The 16,282-nt window shown below is 37.1% G+C and overlaps 1 protein-coding gene across 1 annotated transcript in view; it reads right to left on the bottom strand.

Annotated features, from left to right (window-relative positions):
* Nucleotides 1–10,432: 10,432 nt before the first annotated feature.
* Nucleotides 10,433–16,282, bottom strand: part of LOC113178322 (uncharacterized) — a 51,993-nt gene continuing 46,143 nt past the window's right edge. The window contains exon 3 of the mRNA XM_077791727.1: nucleotides 10,433–11,957. Within this exon, the coding sequence (XP_077647853.1) occupies nucleotides 10,433–11,957 (1,525 nt within the window). The remainder of the gene's footprint in view (nucleotides 11,958–16,282) is intronic.

Genomic DNA, 16,282 nt, shown 5'->3' on the forward strand with positions numbered 1-16,282 from the left:
AAAAGTGAGTGTAGAGAAAGAATTCTTGGTTGGGGAATTATTTCTGTTCTCTCCCATCCCTTTTCAACAAGATCACACTTTCTTGGAATTCTAGGTGTTTGGGAGAATATCTGTCCTTAAATTGTTTGGACCTCTGTTCCTTAGACTCTTTGTGTCTCTCACCCATATTCAGCTGTCTTTCTGGTGTAGTTGTACTGAGTTTGAATAGGTGGGATGCATTGATCACCTAAGGATGACCCTTACCAAACTGAGAGAGGAGCCAGACTTAAACCCAGTTGTGAAACAGGGCTGAGCAGAAGGAAGCTAAGTGGCCAACTGTGAAAGAAAAGCCACAACCTGCCTTCTTGAAGACACAATGACTTCATATTGATTTCTGAGACAGAGGAAATGTCCTTTATGTGCAGCCTTCTGGTTTAAGCAGTCACATGAAACCTTCTCCACCCACAGGATAAAAAGTCTTGGAGTCTGCAGGATGAGGGCAAGGTGTGGTGGGGTTCTCTAGATCCATTTGTTTTTCCAAGTTTTTTTTTTTAAATTTCTATTTCTATAGGATCATTAGCTACTAGGATGCCATGTGGTTCATCTGCTAGGTGAGAGAAAGTCATTATGACTACATGGCTGTTCCACAGAGACTAAACAATTTTAGAAGGAGAAGTTTACACATTCTATCCTTAGAGAAAGGAGATCAATGTCATTTGTGATAGAAATAATCACAGTTGAATAAAAGAAAACCTTGTGCAAGAAGTTAGGGGATATTGATCAAATACAGCTCTATCACAGCTGTTTGTGCAAGATAGTTAGACCAGGTCCCTGAGGACTGACTTTTTCCTCTTCACAGTGACTGGTATTTGTTCTTACTCTCAAAGGCCCTCCTTGATTTGGGGGTTGGTGGCCTCTGTGTCTTCCCCTAAAATTTGGTCTAAGACAGACATTTGTGCAGCAGGTAGGCAGAAGAAAAGTAGGCAAATATGTGTATGGCCTAGCACTGCCTGGATTCCTGGATACACTGTGCAAGCCTGGTGACTTCTTCCCAGAGCACTTAAAGCAATAATCACACTAAAGGTAAAATGGAAATTCTAACATGATACAATATTCAGGCAAAATAGTGCTAGAAGAAACCAAGGCCCCTGAATAAATTTATACACCTATAAAACTATGTGTTCTTAAACTAGGGTTGCAGTGGCTAGGACCTAGAGCCTGAGGATAAGGTGTGGAGACTTGGCCACATTTTGGGTAGGATAACATGGCATCCTGGTTTAGAGGAGCTGGTACTTCCTTAGACTTGCTCTTAGAGTGCAGAGGAAATTGCAGGAATGGAAAACTGCATGTAGAGGAGGAGCATAGGGGTCATTTGTGTTCTAGTGTGACCTGGTAACTCTAATTTTCCAAGTTTATTCTGAAGACCCCACCTCAGTTTTGGGATGATATTAAATGGTGAACAGATGTCTAGCCTTTCATTTAATACTTTTATCAAATTTTAAGACTATTTTTTTTATTTGAGGCAAGCATTACTTATTTTGATTTAAAACTGGCCCAAACACTTAAGGTTTTGAGGACATTTCTGTAAGTATAACAGGCAAGTTGACTTAAGAAAAATAAGTGAACAAAAAACAATACTAATGCCAAAACTGCAAAGGTGATGTGGGAATATATATGTGTATCAATCACTAGAAGGTATTAGTAGGCAGGAAACCTCCCAAACTCAGGAACAAACTTACCAGTACAGGGCCTATGTGAAGTTCTATCAGGGAATCTTTATCTTTCCTGCTACCCCTCTCCCTCCTCTATGTCAATGAGAAGCTTCTTGTACTTGATAGAGACTAGTCCTGAGGTGGGAGGTCAAGACTGATTCAAAACAGTCTGGATTTGTCTTTATATTCAGGTCTACCACTTTCAAGGCCAGTGGCCTTCGACAGGAATTTTAGCCCCCTCTGAGTTATGTTTTCCTCATCTATGAAGTGGGGATGTCCTGAGCCCTGAGTGCGTGAACAGTGTCATGAACTAACATAGACTTCTCAGCTCCACAGTATAGAAAATCGCTTCCCTGAAGATCAGAAGGGAGTCTAATGTGTTATTTGTCTCCAGTGTGTTTTCTCTTCTTCAAGAGATTGCTTGTGTTTTTTCCTGGGAATCACCTTCTGCATTCCACTTTATGTGGGGTGAGTCAGACAGGTTACCCAGACCAGGAAGTCTTAGCATGAAGCCCCCTGAACAAGCGGCTCTTAACCTACCAAGTTGGTTTGAGCTGGTCTGGACATACTGTTCCAGAGGCCACAAATAACTGTAGAAAGTGAGCATGGAAACCTTATTGCCCTGTAATAAAATGGGAAAATGAAATGGGAAGTGAGTGATGAAAGGACACTGATTCCTGAAATCAGCTGTGCCTAAGTAAGAACTACCTACAGATATTTTACTTGTAAAAGAAAGTAAATTTGGGGCCAGGTGCAGTAGCACATGCCTGTAATCCGAGTGGCCCTGGAGCCTGTGGAAGGAGCATCCTGAGTTCAAAGCCAGCCTCAGCAATACCACAGTATTAAGCAACTCTCTCTCTAAATAAAAAAAAAAAAAATAGGGCTGGGAATGTTGCTCAGTGAGAAATTAACTCTGAAAGTGTTTGTTTGTTTGTTTTACTGTATTAAACTTACATTTATAAGTGGGCATACATTTATAGCCAATAATTTGTTTTTAGTTTCAGGCAAATTCTTTTTTTTTTTTTTTACTAGTTCTGCAATGCATATTAAAACCTCATCAACTGAGATACTTTTCTTGAATGAGTAGAACAGGTAAAGCAAGGTTATGGTTTTCAGTTTCTTGAGTGTCCCTTGAGCAGGGATAACTTCTGATTGGCTCTATCCACTAGTGGTTTGAATAGGCTGAACAGGATTTGTGGGTGGAGATCAGATCATTGCTTATTTCTAAACTAAGAGTCGTTTATTGAGCCAAGTATTTACCAGAGCCCCTTATGCTGGAGATACAGGATGGAACTGATCCTCTGATGGAATTCTTCTGGTTATCCAGTGCACAGCCATACCATTTGTTTTGATGATTTTCTACCATAAAACACATCACATGCAAATCTTTATTTGAAAGTGATGAAAATGCGCATGTATCTTGTGGAGACATCTCATTCCTGGCCTCAAATACTGTGGATGATGACCATCCTAACCTCATTGGGTATTTGAACACAGAAGTGGGAACCAAAGATCTTCGCTGCACAGGAACTGGACTCAACCTTATCTCCTGTTTGTCCTAACTACAAGTGTATGAGGAAAAAGACAGTCACACCATTTAGCTTTATCTTAGCTGATCTTAGCTCTATCTTTTTGCTTTTCCTGAAAGAGCTGGAGACTACAACTCTGTAAATCTTGAAAGTGTAGCTGGAGCAAGTTTAATGTAGATCATGAGAACTTTTTAAATGTTTAATGATACAAGGTTGGTGACTTCATATAAACTGAGACAGTAAGAAGGCCCCCCTTCAAACTCTAATTCTTGTAACTAAGTCAGAAATATTTCAGACATTTCACTCAGAAAAGCAGGCATAAGTTTATTGAATGGATAAACAGGGAAAGGGGACACTCTCATAGTAGATAATGGTTCCTCTGAAAGGGGAGAGAGACAGTGTGCCTTTCATGCAATCCACTTTTGTTGGGTATCCCAGAGAAGATTCCAAAGAGTCCCACCCAGGCCTACTACTTGACTTTGAACTGACACCTGGATGACATCCAATTGTCAAGTCCCCACTGCTATGATAACTTTAGGTCACCTTGGCCAATGCAACTGATTCTCATTGGATTCTTAACCATAAATTCTTGCAGATTTTAGAGCTAGGAAAAAAATATTTTTATCTCTCTGGTTTAAGAATGTGGTACATGGAAAGAGTCACAAAAGTTCCCTTCTTAAGGGTAACACAGCTTCCTCTTATGGACATTATTTTATACCTGATTTTCTCCTGCAGATAACAGTTTACTGAGGAATGTGATATACCCTGACCACTTAAGTCAGGCCGGGTTGCAGGTTAATTTCTTCATGATAGAAAAGCATGTGGGGGTCAGCACAGTGACACCCACTTTTATAGAATTATTCCCTGAACCTCATGCTCTCCCCACTCAAATCTATCCCCTATCATTTAGCAAGAAGTAGATTAGCCTAAGTCATACTATGGTTGATCCTGCATCCCAAAGACTGGGCCCCAGACAAACATCAGTTTTACCAGAGAACTGGATAGAAATGTGAATTCTCAGGTTGCAGTTCAGCCTCATTATATGAGACTCAGACTGGCTCAAAAATCTTAATTTTAATTATCCATTCAGTTGCATGGTTGGGGCTTAGAATCTGTGCCCTGATTTAGTCTCTCCTCCAAGAACACTTTGTTTCACTTTACAAAAAAAAAAAAAAGTTATTATGACCTCACTACCTTACAGCTTAATTTCAGCCCTGGTGGACAGACCCTGAGATTTAAGGGGCTGGGTGCATGGATCTCTACTGCTGAGATGTTCAGGGAATCCTGTTGCAATGACCCCATTAAGACCTTCAACCACAACACCCACAGCTAAGAGTCAAATCCCTGTAAACATTTTAACTCTTACTTATCTTCCAGAGATTAAAGAATACCCAATCTCTTGTTTAAAAATTCTAAAGGGGGCTGAATTTGTGATTCAGTGGAAGTGTGTTCTCATAGCATGCATGAGGCACTGGGTTTGATCCTCAGCACCACATAGAAATAAAATTTAAATAAATTGCATCCACCTTAAACTAAAAACAAAATATTTAAAAAAATAAAAAAAGAATCTCTAAAGGCCATGTTACTGCACTATAACCATGATTGGATGGACCATGATTTTCTTCTGTTGGTTGCTTCCATCATAGTCCCTGAAGTGTCCTGTGCTGAGGAATGTTTTACTTCAGATTCTAGGAAGTTATATGAAGCTAGGGTCTTTGACTAGAGTACTACTATAGTACTGTAGCTGGAAATTTATTTAGAATGGTACAGGTCCTCCTCCCCATACAGGACAGGCAGACTATTTCCCCACACACTTAAGTCCTGGTGGTGGCAGAGATATGGTCATAGGCACTAATGATACCAATCTGGAGGAGAAAAGTAGAGACAATATTTTCTTCTCCTGAAAAGTATAATCTGGTTTTATGAACACCCAGAACATATGGCCTGCCTTTTTTGATGCTTTAACATGTTTTTAAGGAAGGTAAGTGAGAAGGTGGGAAGATATCTTTAATTTGAATCTTGGCATACAAGCCTAGCTCTACTCCAGATTATTGTGGACTTTATCTGCTAATGTATCTCTTCTGCAACCCACGTTTACAACAATGGTGCAATAGGAACAGTGCCTGCACAATTCCCACATTCCAGGTGCAGTGCCAATCCTTTACACTCACCTCTGGCAGCACTTTGTGTTCTCCAGCTCTAAGAGGGGGAAGGCCTAACAGAAAGAAGGGGCTTCAGTGCCTCCTCATGAAAAAGATCAAGTGGTACAGGTTACAGATGTAGTTGCTCTGGCCCTTTTGAGAGTTATAGATTTTCCATTGCCATAAGAGTACCTTGAGTTTGTTTTAAACATATATAGAAGATGCACATAAACACATGCACTGTCACAGAGAACAGTTTTCTGCAAGCAGTACTGAAGAGGCATTTGGGAAGCTCCAGTGTTGATCAGGAGATGAGGGTGTGGGAGATGATGGAGAAAATGGGAAAGAGACTTTCTTGTATTTGTGCAGGAAGAAAAGATGAGACAGCATAAGTGGATTTAGGGTTAGTATGTTATAATTTCAGTTAGCTTTAGGGGGCATGAGCCATCTCTGGTATTCTGGTACCTGGACATGCCATGATTAGATCAGACAAAGCTGACTTTGAATGCTGGGAGCATAATAGGAAGGATATTGGTAGTATGGAAATAATATTAGTTAAATTTCACATGAACTTGGGAAGATGGCTAACTATCTCTAAGAATTAACTCTCTACAGAAGGTCATGACTGGGTGAAGTAGAGCATGCCTGGGTGTGGTGGTCCATGCCTATAAACGAAGGGATTCAGGGGACTGAAGCTGGTGGGTTTTAAGTTCAAGGTCAGCTGGAACAATTTAGTGAGACGCTGGCACACAGTGAAATTTACAAAAACACATCTAGCTATTTTCTTCCGGTATAGTAGAACAGCTGTAGAATGCTCTTGAGTTAAATCTCCAGTACCTTCCTCTGCCCCCAACATACACACACACACCCACACATACACACAGTCTAAGAATTTATCCCTTTCATGGTCAGCACAGCCCCATTGTCAAAGAAAGAGAGTCCAGGCTGTAAAAGGCTGTGGTAACACAAGTACATTCTATTTCCAGAAAAAAAAATTAAAAAAAAAAAAGGAAATGACTCTGTAGGTCCTTCTAGAGGCTTGCTCTCTACTCCCTCAGGCAAGAACCTGTGTTTGTGATTATTATTTTTTTGCTTCACTGACCCTATAGACCCTTGTGGGTGATGGCACAGCAGCAGGACTTTTTGTTTTAATAGAGTATCTTCCAGTGAGGCATAAAGCTTGGCCAGCAGAGCAGAGAAATCTAATGCCTGTCAACAGTCTCTTCTCTGTCCTTTGATCCTCAATTTATAACCAGGTGATACCTGCCTGGGGCAAGCTCAGGATGTTTGGGACAAGGCAAACTACTCAGGTAGAGAGATGAGGACAGGGGCATGGCTTTGAATCTCACTGGACCTTTTTTTCCCTCTGGTATAGCACCTTGGAAGGGGAAAGTGAAAGACTGCACAGAAAATTGTGGAATGTGCAGGATCAGAAGTCAAATGTTTTTCTTGTACATGGCAAGATAATGTCCCAGGCCACCAGCTTCAGCATGGGGTTGCAGATTCTGATCTTCTGAATATGTGTGTGTGTGTGTGTGTGTGTGTGTACGCACGTGCGCGCATGAGTGCACGTGAATGCAGGTGAAGTCCTCAGTGACTCACTATTCATTCCTGGAATAGAAGAGCTGGAAAAACTACATCCTCAATGGGGTTTCTGCTAAGGAAGAATCTTGTCTGATGTTCAAGTACAGGCATCTGGCTCAATATTGACAACTGACCTGAGACTGGTAAGGTTTGGGAAGGAGGGTAGAACTCTTTGTCAGAGAATTAGTAGCACCACAATCAGGGCCCAATTAATAATTCTCCTGCATTCAGGATTTAGGTTTCTTCTGATAATATGCTGTGTTTCTCCTTTTGCTCCTTCTTTTGTTTCTTTCTTCCTTCCTCACTACTTGGAGACAATCATAGTGCTTAAAGCACTGGGGAGAAAATAATACATTAGAAAAATCCCAGTGTTGTTTTTTTTTCCAGCATGTATGATCTACCCCAGAGTTCCTGAGCCTAAGCATGCTTAAACTGAAGACTTATTTTTGGCAAGGGGCTTGCCAAACATGATGATGTTTAGTAATCGTATTCCCTACCTTGAAAATAAAAAAATGCCTCTAAAAGGCACAATGTCCCCTGGGTATAACCACTGCCATGGCTGAGAACTTCTGAGCAGTGAGGTATAAAGCTAAGTTCACACTTGCAGTGGAGTTTGCAAGGATGTCTCTGTGTCTTTTTGGGGTCTGTTTTATTTAGAGTTATGATCTTCCTAAGCTTTGCCACATTATTGATATTTGTATGGTTTCTCCCCAGTATGAATTCTCTGGTGTTGTTCTTTTATTAAAAGCTTTATCACCTTCTTTACGTTTCTATGGGTTTTCTCCAGTGTGAATTCTCTGGTGTTGATTAAGTCATGATTTTTGAGTCTGAATTGTTATCACAAAGTAACTATAGCTGTTATCATTTTTTAAAGAAAAAAAGCTTTTTAAATGTTGCAATTATTCAGACTTATTTACAGCAAAAACCTGAATCTGATGACCACAAAAACCTGAGTCTCTTTGTCTTTTTTTTTTTTTTTTTTTGTACTTGGGATCAAACCAAAGTGCTCTCTACCACTGAGCCACATCCCCAAATCTTTTTATTTAGAGTTAAGATCTTCCTAAGTAGCTTAGATTTTTGTGAAATTGCTGAGGCTGGTTTTGAAACTGTGATCCTCCTTCCTCAGCCTCTCCTGCTGCTTGGATGAAAATTGTGTAGCACTGTGCCCAGATGAAGACTGAGTCTTCCAGAATCCTGAGAGAACCTGAAGTACTGCAGTGGAAGAGATTTCCTCATACATTATTGACTGTTAAAAACATTATTCCCTGGAAAGAAGCACCTTGAGGAGCCGAGGATGGATTCTGGGAAAGATGTTAACTATCTGAGCTTTCACAATGTGGCTTGGGACAGACATTTCCCTGGGTGACACAACTGTATCCCTGTAAGTGTTACTGGCAGGATGGACTCATCAGTCCAAATGCTTTTCATTGACACCGTTTTAACAATTCTTATTTTTTTTTCAAATGTAACACAATCATTGATTTAAAAAGTGTACAGGGCTGTGGTTTTCTTTTAAAAGAAAAAAAGGCAACTATGTTTCATCAGGAAATCACTCAGTGTTCTCAAAAACAGATGTCAGATATATGCAAGCAGAGCAAAACATTGGTACAAAGACACACAGTGCTACCCCTGGTCTGCTAGTCACTGCTATAGTATGTTTAGAGGTGAATAAATGTAGTATGCTTCTTTCTCATATGTACAAACCCTCTGGAGGATCAGGGGCTCAAAGTCATGGATGGAGTCTTAGGGCTCTCAGGGTCATAGACAGGACTACTGCTGTCTATTCAGTATGAGCATTCACACCCACTACATGTGTGAATTTAACCACAACATATATTGTATTTTGCTGTTCAAAATCTTTGTTTCTCAGCACCTGGTTTCAAACTTGTGAACTCTGCATTTGATGTAAAAAGCTAAGATATATTATTTGAAAAGCTAGAATCTGATGCCTGAAGTGTGACAAAAATATCTTTTTAATGCTTTTTATGCCCATAAAATCCTGAGTGAAATTTAACTAACCTCAGAGCAAAAGACATTGACATGCATGCTTGTCATCGAAGCAGCACAGGAGGCTGAGGCAGTAGAACCACAAGTTCAAACCCAGCCTGAGTACTAAAAGTGAGGCCTTAATCAACTCAGTGAAATTGTGCCTATAAATAAATACAAACTAGGGCTGGGATGTGGCTTAGTGTTTGAGTGCCCCTGAATTAAATCCTCAGTATACCCCCAAAATAAAATAAATAAGACATTGACAAAGGAACATGCTGTCCATCTGAGGTTATGGAAAAATCATTGATGTGATCATAGACTTCAGGCATAAGATGGTTTTATTAATGTGTCAGTTTGACAGAAAAGAGGCCTTTAAGTACAGAGATAGCTTGGAAAAAAATGATTTGAATTTAATCAATTCAAACATAAACTGATGAAAGGACAAGTGAAACTAGAGAGGTCCACCGAAGGAAAGAGGGCCAAGGGTCCAACCATTCTTCCTGCCCACTTCCATGGGCTCCTGTGTAATGGCCAGTTGGGCAAGGGTTGAGGTTTTATGGAGTGAGCACTGCAGAGCTATCTCTGGACAATTGTAATTTCTCTTTCCAGTATGAAGTTTCTGGTGACCAATGAGGTGTGATCTTACAACAAATGACTTTTACAGTCTATAGATTTGTGAGAATTGTCTCAAGTATGAATGACCTATTTCTTTTTAACAATTGAAGCACACTTAAAACTTTGCGACATTCATAATATTGACATGGCTCTTATCCAGTATGAATATTTGGTGAACAACAATACTTTTCCTAATAAAATAGCTTTGCCACATTCTTTGCATTTGTACGGTTTCTCCCCAGTATGAATTCTCTGGTGTTTAGAAATGTGTGATCTTTGATAAAGAGCTTTGCCATATTCTTTACAATAGTATGGCTTTTCCCCAGTATTAATTCTCTGGTGTCAAATAATGTATGATTTTGGGTTAAAAACTTTGCCACATTCTTTTCATTTGTATGGCTTTTCTCCTATACGAAGTCTCTGGTGTTGACTAAGGAGTGACTTTCAATGAGAAGCTTTGCAACATTATTGATATTTGTATGGTAATTCTCTGGTGTTGCGTAAGGTATAATCTTTTATTAAAAGCTTTGGCACATTCTTTACATTTGTATGGCTTTTTTCCAGTATGAATTTTCTGGTGTCCAGTAAGATGTGATTTTTGAATAAAAGCTTTGCCACATTCTTTACATTTGTATGGCTTTTCTCCAGTATGAATTATCTGGTGTAGAGTAAGGCTTAGTCTATAATTAAAAGCTTTGCCACATTCTTTACATTTGTATGGCATTTCTCCAATATGGATTCTCTGGTGTTCACTAAGGTGAGATTTTGAATTAAAAGCTTTGCCACATTCTTTACATTTCTATGGCTTTTCTCCAGTATGAATTCTCTGGTGTTGAGTAAGGCTTAGTTTATAATTAAAAGCTTTGCCACATTCTTTACATTTCTATGGCTTTTCTCCAGTATGAATTTTCTGGTGTCCAGTAAGATGTGATTTTTGAATAAAAGCTTTGCCACATTCTTTACATTTGTATGGCTTTTCTCCAGTATGAATTCTCTGGTGTAGAGTAAGGCTTAGTCTATAATTAAAAGCTTTGCCACATTCTTTACATTTGTATGGCATTTCTCCAGTATGGATTCTCTGGTGTACACTAAGGTAATAATTTGAATTAAAAGCCTTGCCACATTCTTTACATTTGTATGGCTTTTCTCCAGTATGAATTCTCTGGTGTTGAGTAAGGCTTAGTTTATAATTAAAAGCTTTGCCACATTCTTTACATTTGTATGGCTTTTCTCCAGTATGAATTCTCTGGTGTTGAGTAAGGCCTGATTTTTTATTAAAAGCCTTGTCACATTCTTTACATTTGTATGGCGTTTCTCCAGTATGGATTCTCTGGTGTTCACTAAGGTAATATTTTGAATTAAAAGCCTTGCCACATTCTTTACATTTGTATGGTTTTTCTCCAGTATGAATTCTCTGGTGTTGAGTAAGGCTTACTCTATGATTAAAAGCTTTGCCACATTCTGTACATTTGTATGGCTTTTCTCCAGTATGAATTCTCTGGTGTTGAGTAAGGCTTACTCTATAATTAAAAGCTTTGCCACATTCTGTACATTTGTATGGCTTTTCTCCAGTATGAATTCTCTGGTGTTGAGTAAAGCTTACTCTGTAACTAAAAGCTTTGCCACATTCTTTACATTTGTATGGCTTTTCTCTAGTATGAATTCTCTGGTGTTGAGTAAGGTGTGATTTTCGATTAAAAGCTTTGCCACATTCTGTACATGTGTATGGCTTTTCTCCAGTATGAATTCTCTGGTGTTGAGGAAGGCACGATTTTTGATTAAAAGCCTTGCCACATTCTTTACATTTGTATGGCTTTTCTCCAGTATGAATTCTCTGGTGTTGATTAAGGTGTGATTTTCGATGAAAAGCTTTGCCACATTCTGTACATTTGTATGGCTTTTCTCCAGTATAAATTTTCTGGTGTTCAGTAAGGTGTGATTTTTGATTAAAAGCTTTGACACTTTCTTTACCTTTCCAGATTTTCTCTCCACTATGATTACTGTAGTGTTTAAAAAGGTTTGAGCAACACTTAAAGATATTTTCACATTTCTTCAATTTGTAGGGTATATCTTCATTGTAAAGCCTATGGTTTTTAGTAATGGATGGAATTTGAGTAAAAATTTTTTCACATTTTTTACTTATGGAGGATTTATCACTGCTCTGATAAACAATTGAGGGATCTTTGAATGCTTTTACATATTTTTTAAACTTGTAGGGCTTCCCACCAAAATTAATTCTCTGGAGTTCAGGAATTCTTGTAGTTTTATTAAAAACGCTTTCACATACCTTATATCTGTAATTTGTCTCTTGATTATGAAAGCTTGGATAAATAAATTTTTGGCATGGATTGAAAACTTTTTCACTTTTATCATTGTAAAGCTCTTTTAACTGATCACATGGGTGTTTTCTAGGATTTAAAAAAAGGGAAATTTTAATTACTTTCACAGAATTTACATTGTTTTACACCAAATCTAATATACTGCTAATTACTTTGGGTAGAGATTGTCTACAGGTCCTGAACAGAAATATTTGTGGATATTTACAGAATGGTGCATTTCAAATTATTCCACTTACTAACTAAAGAATGAAATTGACTGCATAGAAAATTTTGTATCTTTTAGAGGAAGGGTATAATTACAAAATGCTGTGCAAATATATTTAAAAGCACACGAGTCCTCAAATATGACTGCCATATGTGTCATTGTCTCTTTCCAGCTTAGCCAATGCCCCATATCCCTACAGTTCCAACTTGCCTCAAACACACTAATGTTTGGTTTTAATTTGCGGAAAATCCTGCAGGCACTGGAACATAAACATGGCACTTATGTGCCAGAGCATTTTCATTAAGCCAAAAACCAAACTGCATCTGAGCTGGGCTGCTCAATTTTCCAGCAAAAATATATATCACTGAGGGTGTTGTTAAAATTCTTTCTATGTAACTAGCTCACTGAAATCAGTTAGAAAATACTTTGGATTTGTTGAAAACATATTCCTTGAGATGCACAGATGAGTAGTGCTATGGCCTGAGATTTAGTTCACTGGGGACATGTATAGGATCCAGGAAGTCTCTGGATCTTACACTTGGAAAGTTTTTCTCATTCCACCCACAACCACAGAATGCATAGATATTTTGGGTATTCACTTGGAGACTGGTCAAAATCCCTGTTGATATGAAAGATGAAGCAGTGCATGTCAGATGGATCTGCTGAAAGATATCTATGAACTCTGCATGAAATTTTTTTTTTTTTAAAAAAGCAAGGAATCCATTAGGAAAAAAGACTAGTATCTGGGAACTCACAGTTGAAATCCAGCTTGTTTGAGACTATCCAATACATGTTATATACTACCTAGTTTTGTCTAAATTCAGCATGGCACTGGAGATCGTATCATCCATTGGAGCCACATAGCCACAGCATCATAGAGATGGGTGAGACTTGCTAGAATGCCAATCTACATGTCTAAAGAAAAAATTTTACTGTTGAAATTTTATTCCTACCTTTGATGTACACTCCCTTAAATAAAGAATGGAAAAATTATCTAGTCATCTTTTTTTAGATCTTATGTGGTCTAGAGAATCTATAAGGTGTTTTACCTCTTTTATCATAAGTTATGGCCTTGTGTCATATTCCTTTATTTATTTATTTCAGTATTCATTTTTTTTTCAGGTGGCTCATCACTTTCCAAGAAGGAAATGACTCAGGTGGAATGTTTTAGGTCCCATGACATGGAGTGATTATGCTAACTTGTGAGTCATAAATAGATAGTAGAGGTAACTACACAAAGAGTGCTTCAAGTTGAATTAAAATTATAAATATTTACAAGCAACCTTGACTCAAACCATCAAGTTTCAGGGAGAAGGGTCTACAAAAATGGTATCCTGAAACAGTAGACAGAATCATGGATTGACAAAGACATTATAGGTCTCTGTTCCCTAAGGAGGAGAAATTACATGGTAAGACATGTCCCATTCAAAGGTGGTCTTACCTCACCAATGTGGCTGTTTTAATTGTCTTAAAAGTTTTACAATTACAAGCTTTAGCCCTTCATTGTTCTTCATTAGCCCCACACCTTCCCTACTGCTTATGCACCAGGCATATTTTCTACTCCTCAGCATGAGCCCAGAAGAGTGTCAGAAGACTTACATTGTTCTCATAAGACCCCCATGTCTGCTTTTGAGGTGTGATGCATTCCTGCATGCCATTTGGGCTTTGGGTTTTCTGAGAGACTGTGCTAGAAGTTCCTGAGTCTTTCCTTTGTTTCAATTGGTTTACATGACAGATGAGCTGTATGCTTATTTGATGTGTTTTAGAAGGACATTGCTGCTTCTCTTCACTTTTATTAATTATTAATGGATTTAAAAAGCAATGGCTACCAAACTTTCACCTTAAACATATTTAATTAATCAATAGTTCTTTTCAACAGAAAGTCCTAGTGAGGCTTATTGCAGCATTTCCATTTCTCCTTAATCTGAATATTTTTCTTGTCTCTAAGTAAAAATACTATACATGTGTTTAAATGATGAGACAATTTGTCTATATTGTGTAGAAAATTACCTTGTTATAACTTCATAAAACAGATTAGAATATTGCAATTTTGTATTAGTGATCTGTAGACTTTTATCTAATGTGCAATCACATAGAGATTATTAAAAGTTAAAACATAACTGATTAATAAGCATTTTATTACTGTTTAGATTTTTTTTACTAAAATGCCCATTTCTATTCTAGTTTTATTTCTAAAGCTTCCAAAACTGGTTGAGTCTTTATTTTCCTGAAGGTATTTTAAAGACTCAGCTTTATAATAGCTTGCAAACATTGAATATATATGTAGGTTGATACATGTTTTTGCATTTGAAAATACTGTGCATTGTAGTGGTTTTAAACAAAATATTTTAAAATTACAATAATGTACTTAAAAATTTTAACCAAACAAAAAGTGGCTGTCACAAGTTGAGGAGTCAGTCTTCTGAGATGTTTGTAATAATGTAACCTGATTAATTTGTAATTTTGTGTATAAATAATTTTCATTATTTTTTTTCTCTTTATTAAAAATTTTTTGAACTTTCCTCTCTTTTAATTTCTATTTCTTGTTTAAAATTAAGTATATAACTCTCTTGGTATCCATACCTGCTCTTTATCAAGTTTTGCAAAAAATATTTTATTTCTTCTTCTTCTGAAAATTCTTGGTTTGGATTAGAAGTCATACCTGAAATAAATTAAAATAGCAAGTTATTCCACTTATGACACTACGGGGAATAGACTCTGCAAATATATAAAAACTCATCAAGGTTGGGGAGGGGAGTAGCACCAGAACAGAATAATTTAAAGCCATTATTACTCAACAAATATACAGAATTTAATATAATATGCTGACAAAAGCTGTGAGAACTTTGAAAATCATCTTAAGAATTTGTAGCACCACAGATGAAGACAACATTCAAACTGACTGATATCACAATCACAGCCCTTCACTTCAACATATTTAACTCCACCTGTGACTCAAATGTTTCAGAAAATAAATCTCTTATTTAGTTTTTTTTTTTTTAATCTTTTTGGAAAGTATTTCTTAGGATTAAACACAGTGATATTCTATCACTAAAATACATCCATAGACCTTTCTATGTTTATACTTTTTTTGAGACAGTTTATTACAACAATGCTAAAATTTATTTCAACCTGGCATTCCACTGCCATAGATTCCCAATTATATGGAATTACATTTATATATCATTGCACATGACCTGTTTTGTTTACATTGTAACTTCCAAATATTTTCCAAAATCACTATGATGATTTAGTTTAACATATTTTAAATAGAAAAATCTCAATGAAAATAATAGCTCACACAATAAAGGGTATAATCTACTCAAGCAAACCAAAAGTTGAGAGTTGGAAAATTGATGTTGTTAATTATCTAAGCAATGCCCAATAACCTCTTGAAAGATATTTATTAAACTAAATAAAAATGTCAAAAATTGAAAAAAAATTCAGAAAAATAGGAACAGAAAAAGTAGAAATTATATACTAGAAATATTCATTTAAAGATGTCTCAGGCTGGAGATACATTTTAGATGGTATATTGCTTGACTCACATGCAAAAGGCTGGGCTTGATTCCCAGCCCCCCCCCCACACACACACAGTCTTATGAATTAAAAATTTGAGGAATAAAATATATTAAATGCTAGAATTAATTAAATGACACAGGTAGTGTTGGACACAGTCGTGCATATCATTAACCCCAGCATCTTGGGAGGCTGAGACAGGAGGATCAGGAGTTCAAAGACAGACTCGGCAATGATGAGGCAGTAAGCACCTCAGTGAGAACCTGTCTCTAAGTGAAATACACAATAGTGATGGTGTTGTAACTCAATGGTTGAGTGCCTCTGAGTTGAATTCAAAATAAATAAATAAATGAAAAAAGTTAATAAATTTATAACCAAACTTTTAAAACTCTTCAAAAAATAATTGATATCAAAAGATATAAAAAGAGAAATTTTATTAACAAAGATATTCTTTTATGATTAACAGTTGATTTCTTTGCAGAAGACTTCCAGAAAGGAATTGGGATATATAGGTAGGTATGTTGAAAGAAAAAAAAAAATGAACCTAGAATACTTTATCTACAAATACCATTTTTTTAACTTTATGAAAAATACATCTTTAAAGATATGAAAATATTCAAAAATTGCTTTACTTCTTGACCTGCTGTAAGAGAAATAATCAGTGGAATAT

The sequence above is a fragment of the Urocitellus parryii genome, chromosome 12 (assembly GCF_045843805.1).
Source record: "Urocitellus parryii isolate mUroPar1 chromosome 12, mUroPar1.hap1, whole genome shotgun sequence".
Classification (NCBI taxonomy): domain Eukaryota; kingdom Metazoa; phylum Chordata; class Mammalia; order Rodentia; family Sciuridae; genus Urocitellus; species Urocitellus parryii.